Raw genomic sequence first — 7,771 nt, 5'->3', positions numbered from 1 at the left:
CGGTCTGAGGAATTCAAGGCCCCCTTTTAGATGGCCCTGGAGCTACAGCACAGGCAGAGGTGTGGTCCAGCTGAGCCTCAGTGTCAGCTATTAAAGTGGCCTAATTCCTTCATTTGATCTCTATTTAGGCCACTGGCTTAAACTCAGACCTTGAAATGGACACCATGGTGGTCTGTAACGCCAATGTTCTACCTAAGCACCAAAAGCTTCTGGCCTCCATAGTCAGCTCCAGATCTGTCTGTGCTGATTCTTCTACCTCAGAGCGCAGGAAGAAATTTTCCCCCTATTCTCTAGATAAAGAAGATATTAGATAGTTGGAGAAGTTCTCTCCACAGGCAGCTGGTAAATAGGCGGCTTTCAGGAGTCCGAGATTCTAGAAAAAAATGCCTAGGATAGCAATTTGTAGAAATTCACCATATTTCCCTGCTATCCTGCTGAAGAGGACAACTAGCAGCAACATGGATGGACTCAGTTACAGTGGCGATGGATACACCATCGGAAGACCTGAAGGACCAGGTAGGGACAGATCTTCTTGGAGAAAATCTATGCGGTCACTAAGAGTTGGTACCAGCTTGATGACCCATAATCAGTCAATCATTCTATTGATTCTCTAGTATTGTCATGGGATACGCCTTAACCTTTCCCCCCCTCCATTTTATTATATTTTATAGCAATTTTACAAAAAAAGCAGAATACAAAACTACAAGAGATAAACAGTGAAACAATCAATGGAATACTAAGAAGGGTTAGTGAAAAAAGAAAACCCTCAAAATAAAAGAATCACCATGGCCTTATTTGGTCTTTTAAGACATGGTTACAATAAAAAAGGATCACTTTAAAAGAGCCTCTTTGTGGTCAATTCATGATAAATTCATGGTTCTTGAAAAGAGTTGCTCTCTTGCTCCCTCTGTTCTCTTCTGTATTTTGTAGGATTCACATTAATCTGCCTGGAGTTTTTTGTTTTCTTAACAATTCAGCTTTTATTTGCTCTCTACTTCAAAAATCAAGCAGAATACTCTTTCCAATCATCCTTTAGACTTGTCTTTGGCACAGAGAAAAGGATCAACCAATAATAAAATTCCACTGGAAAAATAAAAAGATTATAAACCCACTTTTTAATATGCGTGTTAAACGAGGAGGTAAGAACAATCTTTGAAGGACACTATGGGACATTGGCTAAAATGTGAGATAGGACCCTCCCATAAAACTTGCAGAAAGAATCAGACACACACTAATAGTTTATTTATTGATACTAAATATCCAGCACAAGCCATAAAGAGAATATGTAAATGTTTTTCTGCCCACTTCCTCAGAGAAAAAAGCATCATTGGAAACTTCCAGCTCTGCCTCTAAAATGTATAGAGTTCAGATGAAGCACTCTTGAGAAGTAGAGATAAAGCATAAATATATGAAAATTAGGTAAATTGGTTGTTGGATCTGATGGAATCCCCCATTTTTATTTTCTCCATGCCTGGGTTGGCCAGATGCCCTGTCTCTGATGTAGAAAAAGGACCTTCATGGTTAAGTATAATGTACTGTTTTCCTACAATGGAGCAAGGGCATTCTACAGTGGGATGAGCTGCCTTGGTTGCTAATTGGCTTCTAGCTGCAACTCAGGTTGGTGACTGCCCCCTGTAAAGCCCTTCACGGCATAGGGCCTGGTTATCTGCGGGACCACCTTTGTACAATCAGCCAGTGTGGGTATCCTCTAGGTCCCTTCAATTAAACAGTGTAATCCTTCAGGACCTACAAAGCATGTCTTCTCTGTCACAGCACTCACTCTCTGGAATAGTCTCCCTAGAGATTTGTATGGCCCTCACCCTGATATTGAAAAACTTGTTGTAAACCTAGCAGTTCCCCCTCCACCCCGCTTGAGTGAGGGTGTGAGCTGAGCTCCTGTAGAACTTTATCTGATTATTCTTTTCTGGATGTGAATCTCATTTTACTGTTTTATTGCTTTCTAACACTGTAAGCTGCCTAGAGACTACTGGAGTTGCACAGCCTCTAAATTGCACAAATAAAAACATTTCTGAGTTTTTCCTTCAGTTCTGGGTACATCAGCAACTAGACTTCCAGAAGCCTTTATCCAGTCATGGATAAAATAGTATAGATCTACATGATAAACCTCTTTGCTCTTTCCCAGTGGTCAAAGAGTTATGTCCAAAGCTGGGGGTGTGTGGTCTCATCTTTTGGCGACATAACATTCTTTTTTAATATGTTCTTCCCCACAATGCCACAGCAAATAGGTGCAACCTTGCCTGTGGCTACTTGGTCAAAAGCCTGATTTATTTCATTTTGGCCTTATGCTAGTACTAACTGTGCCACTGCCTGCAGCCAGAAGATGGGGGTTGGATTTTTAAGGTGATCCATACTCATCCTATCACAGTGCCATCTTTGGATTTCTGTTGCATTTTCTAGAATTGGGTTCTCCCCCACACTTCACAATATCCCACTGACATTGTCACTCAGATCCTGCAACTGCTTATTCATTGGAATATGTCCAACTTGTATCACAGCTAACCTGCTTATCTACAGGCTGTCCCACTACCAGCTACCTGTGGACAAAAAGGCAAAACTAAACTCTCTACCATTCAAGAAAGAGATAAGAAAACCTTTGTGAGGAACAGGCTGAACCTCTTTTCTGAAATAAACTGTAACAGAATTCAAGGTAAGAGTCTCCCAAGACGCACTAGAAATGTTTAATTCCATTGACCATACCATTTTGAAGCTTAAGAAAACCACTGAAAGGTCTAAGCTGGAAAATATTTAACCACTCCATTTAAGAAGTATCTGAAGTTCAGAAGAAATACTATTACTACACAATACCAAAATATTTCTCCTGGTTAAACAGTTCCAACCCTAACAGTGCATATATCAATTTTGGAGAGGTAAGGTTACTGGTATATTCACCACTTTCCTCTTAAAGAATTGCATTTGCAATGTGGTTGAATTCACAGTTGAAAGAGATCCTTCTGAACTCAAACTCACTTTTGGTTTTGTTACCTTGAATACTTCAGTATCATCTACAAACTAGGCCAGCTCACTTACCACTAAGTCAAGATCATTTATAAAGAAATCAACAGCCAATGTATTTTCCTCCAGTAGCTTCTGAGATTTGAGCAGTTAATAAAAGTGGGTACTATGAGTAATTCTGCTATTTTAAAAAAAGTCTGTGAATTTAAGATGACTGGAAAAAAGGATAGCAAAAAAGACAGATAAAAAAATAACAGATGAAAATCGTGCATAACAACCAAGTGATACACGCTGTCAACCTTGGGATGCCAATTCCACGTGAAATTGTTTGTGGGCATTCAACAGACATGTGATTGCATATACGTCTGTGTGTATAGTTGTCAGTAAAATTAAGAATCAAATTTACAGATAGTCATCTGCAAACCCTAGCTATACCAACCACAGATACCTTTCCCTTTCGCCAATAAGAAAACAACTTAAATGAAGGAAACAGAATGGAGAAGAGGTCCCTGAATTGGAACGAGAAGTAACATAAAGGGTGGAATTAATGTGGAGATGAGGAAGTGGGAAGAGGGAACTGAACATGGAAGGAAAGGAGAAAGAGCAGCTCTCTTAGATCTTAGAGAAAGGATTGAGCATCAATAGAGTAGCACAGCAGCAAGGATAAATCAGTCCCCCAAATCGTGTTTGCCAACGCTCAAGCGCATTCATAGTCATGTTTGCAGTCATTTGTCCCCTTCACTCAATCCTTCAATTTCAACAGGCAACTCTATTCTCAAGGAATGTAAGGCAATACACTCTCTCCAACTTAACAGCTAATTATCTGGGGGAAAACCTCACATCTTTCCCTTTATAATTTGACAAGAAATTGCTGGCATTGTTGTCCCAACCTTAAAGATGAGTCATCTAGAGTTACATGTGTTAGAACTTTTGTACAACGGAAAAAGTGCATTTAGAGACCAAAAAATAAAGGAGAGCGGCATTTATATAAAACAATTCTTGAGACTGGTCCTTCCAAGAAAGAAAACCAAAAGTTAAATCTTTATTCAGGAAGTTACATAGCAACAGCAAATCCAAGGTTGCCTATCTGTGCCTTAGAACTGGCATAGTGTTTTCTTTATCCCAGGAGAGCAGGGAAGCCAGAAGAGTAAATGGAAGAGAACTGAAAGTGTTGACTGCCAATTAACAGTCACTGTGGAGTCCTTGGGGTTCTCTGAGCTTGATTGTTTTCTTGCAAATGTTTCATTACCTGGCTAGGTAACATCTTCAGTGCTAGAATGGAGTGGGGTTTGCTCTTTGTTTGACAGGGCATGCCACTGTATGTAAACAGACAGCAAACTCCACTCCATTCTAGCACTGAAGATGCTACCTAGCCAGGTAACGAAACATTTGCAAGAAAACAACCAAGCTCAGAGAACCCCAAGGACTCCACAGTTCAACCCTGAGCTAAATATATTCTTTTCCATTAATTAACAGTCAATTCAACAGGAGGCATAACATGAGTGGCATGCAAATTAAGCATCTGGATGCAAATAGACCAAAGTCAAAGTGCAGAATTCCTCTAATGCAGTGTTCTCAACCCTGGCAACTTGAAGAAGTGTGGACTTCAGCTCCCAAAATTTTCCAGCCAGAGGGCTCTAACATCATTATGTCTAGTGCCCCTAGTGGCCAATAAACTGAGAGGTGCAAAAAGTGAATAGTACTAATCTTGAGTCTCTCAAGGCAGGCTAGATTCAGAGCACAGTACAAATATAATCTCAACTTGTCTCCAGTAATAAGTTGAAGCTATTCCAAGACCTTTTTGATACTCTCCCTGATCACCTCCTGGCACATTATGCTTCTCTTCCTTCACCAGCCATACCTGTTCATTCTAAACTTCCATTAATGACCATCACATTTTTCCATGGAAATCAACAGCTCAGGACTGTGGTCTCTGAAGTTATTCCACTCAGTTCATTTGTATGGCTCTAACATTTGTGTATCTCTTTATGGGTAGAAAAGCTTCTGCTACTTCTGAAGCCTTTCCCACACTCCATGCATTTATATGGATTGTCCCGTGAAACTTTCTGTGGGCATGAAGCAAACTGAGAATAAATCCACACACAATTATGTTTTTTCCCCTCTGTGGGTCTTCTTATGGCGAGTAAGGTCACTGCTGGTTCTGAAGCTCTTTCCACACTTCACACATTGATATGGTTTCTCCCCTGTATGGATTCTTTTATGACAAGAAAGACTACTGCTAATCCGGAAACTCTTTCCACACTCAATGCATTTATATGGCTTCTCCCCTGTGTGGATCCTCATATGGGAATTAAGAGAACCACTATCAATACAGCATTTTCCGCACTCCAGGCATTTATATGGTTTCTCCCCTGAATGAATCCTTCTATGGCTATTAAGTGAATGGTTTTGACTAAAGCTTTTTCCACATTCGATGCATTTATACGGTTTCTCCCCTGTGTGGATCCTCTGGTGGTAACTAAGGTAACTGCTTTTTCTGAAACTCTTTCCGCACTCCATGCACTTAAATGGTTTCTCACCTGTGTGAATTCTTTTATGTAAAGCAAACTCCCGAGAATCACTGAAGCATTTCCCACACTCCATGCATTTATATGGCTTCTCCCCAGTGTGGATTCTGTTATGTACAATATAATGATTTTTTTGACTGAAGTTCCTTCCACATTCCTTGCATTCATACGGTTTCTCCCCAGTGTGGACCCTTTTATGGCAAGTGAGGGAACCAGACTTAGTGAAACATTTTCCACATTCAGTGCATTTATAGGGCTTTTTCCCTGTGTGTATCCTTTTATGGGTAGCAAGGTAATTTGAATCTCTGAAGCACTTCCCACATTCAGTACATTTATATGGTTTTTCTCCTGAGTGGATCCTATTATGAGAAGTTAGGTGACTTACTTTAGAGAAGCTCTTTCCACACTCCATGCATTTATATGGTTTCACTCCTGTGTGGGTTCTTTCATGGGAATGAAGGGAACAAGAATTGGCAAAGCACCTTCCACACTGCATGCATTTATATGGCTTCTCCCCTGTGTGGATCCTGTTATGCGAAGTAAGATTTGTTAAGAAATGGAAACTCTTTCCACATTCCATGCATTTATATGGTTTTTCTCCTGTGTGGATCCTCTCATGTGAATTGAGATGAACTTTTTGCCTGAAGTTCTTTCCACACTGCAGGCATTTATACGGCTTCTCTCCTTTATGTATCCTATTATGGAAAGTAAGGGTACTGTTCCTACTAAAGCTCTTTCCACACTCCAGGCATTCATATGGTTTCTCCCCTGTGTGAATCCTCATATGGCAAGTAAGGGAACCAGGGGTTCTGAAGCATTTTCCACACTCGGTGCATTTATATGGCTTCTCTCCTGTGTGGATCCTCTTATGTAAATTGAAATTACCTTTTTGACTGAAGCTCTTTTCACACACCATGCACTGATATGGCTTCTCCCCTGTATGGGTCCTATTATGATAAGTTAGCTCACTTGCAAAACGGAAGCTCTTTCCACACTCCAGGCATTTACATGATTTATTCCCAATGAGGCTTTTTTTCTGGAAATTCAGTACATTACTCTGAGTAAGCCTCTTTCTACCCTCCCTGCATTGATATAGCTTTTCCTCTCTGTGGATGCTTTGATGGGAAATAAGGGAGCCACTGCTTCTGAAACTCTTTCCATACTTGATGCATTGATATTGCTTCTTCCTTTTGTGGACCATCTTATGTGAATTAAAGTGATTTTTCTGACTGAAGTTCTTTCCACATTCCAGACATTTGTACAGCTCCAATGCTTTGTGAATCTTTTTATGAGACATAAGGGTACGGCTTGTACTAAAGCTTTCTGCACATTCCATGCATTTATATGGTTTTCCTCCTTCTTGTATTCTCTGATGTAAAGTAAGAGGAAAGGTCCTTCTGGAGCATTTCCCACTTTCATTTTGTTTCCCTACAGTGTGGCTTCTGCAACAGTCACATAATCCCGATTGAGCTCTGAGTATTTTTCCGCACCCTGGACACACTTCTTTTTCTTGGTGATCGTCTTTGCCCAAGAAGACATTGATATGTACACATGCAAAAGTAGAGCATTTCCCCAAACCCTCTTTTAACTGGTTTTCCTCAGGACTTGGCTTTCGAAACAACCTTTCCACAACTTCCTTTCTGGCTGTCTCAAAAGGTCTTTGTCCTTCTGGCAAAGGTGCTGCTGTCTCACTGCCAGAATCCTCCATCTCCCATCGATCACCTGCTTGGAACAGAAAAAAAGAAAAGTTGACGCAAACCGAGGTGCAAAAAGGATCAAGCTCCATTGCTGCATTTGAACATTACCAAAACTACCCCCACCCCCACCTATTCTTCCCTTTAGCTCTTTTTGTGATTCTTCTCCCTGTTTCTATCAGGGCATGTTCAAAACATGGTGCTATGCTTGGTATCAGGTTGATGTAAGAGCTGCTATAGGCTTCCTTCTTGCCCTCTATGGTGCAGAAGGCACACCTGAAACCTTGGGGGAAGATCATTTAGTCTCTCAGGGTGGGGCACCATCAGCTCTACTGCTCCTTCAGATTCAGTTCCAATGAAGCAGGAGGGACTCTTGAAAGCTGCCTCTGTTCAATAGTGGACTTGACAAGGGAGAACAGGTTCATTTCATTTTGATCTTGAGAAGGTGGAAGCGCTGATGGACTTGGACCTGGGAACTGAGCTTCAGCCTCCTCTCCATGAGGAAGCTCTCCCTTGAAAAAACTGGTTCTCAGTCTGGGTGTGTTCATTCATCTTTAGTTGTCCCTGCATTTGCAG

At 40.9% G+C, this 7,771-nt stretch overlaps 1 protein-coding gene across 3 annotated transcripts in view; it reads right to left on the bottom strand.

Annotated features, from left to right (window-relative positions):
• Window positions 1-4,811: 4,811 nt before the first annotated feature.
• Window positions 4,812-7,771, bottom strand: part of LOC103055420 (zinc finger protein 197-like) — a 30,691-nt gene continuing 27,731 nt past the window's right edge. For 2 of the 3 annotated variants that reach the window (XM_088151313.1, XM_088151310.1), the window contains exon 4: window positions 4,812-7,226. In XM_088151313.1, the coding sequence (XP_088007439.1) occupies window positions 5,080-7,226 (2,147 nt within the window). In that variant the 3' untranslated portion in view covers window positions 4,812-5,079. The remainder of the gene's footprint in view (window positions 7,227-7,771) is intronic. The other variant, XM_088151311.1, reaches the window with a different exon arrangement.

The sequence above is a fragment of the Python bivittatus genome, unplaced genomic scaffold, assembly GCF_059951505.1.
Source record: "Python bivittatus isolate LINGU-HERP-01145 unplaced genomic scaffold, Pbiv_v1 ctg000650_np1212, whole genome shotgun sequence".
Classification (NCBI taxonomy): Eukaryota; Metazoa; Chordata; class Lepidosauria; order Squamata; family Pythonidae; genus Python; species Python bivittatus.
Note: the sequence above shows the minus strand (reverse complement) of the source record. Positions and strands in the feature narration are given on the sequence as shown.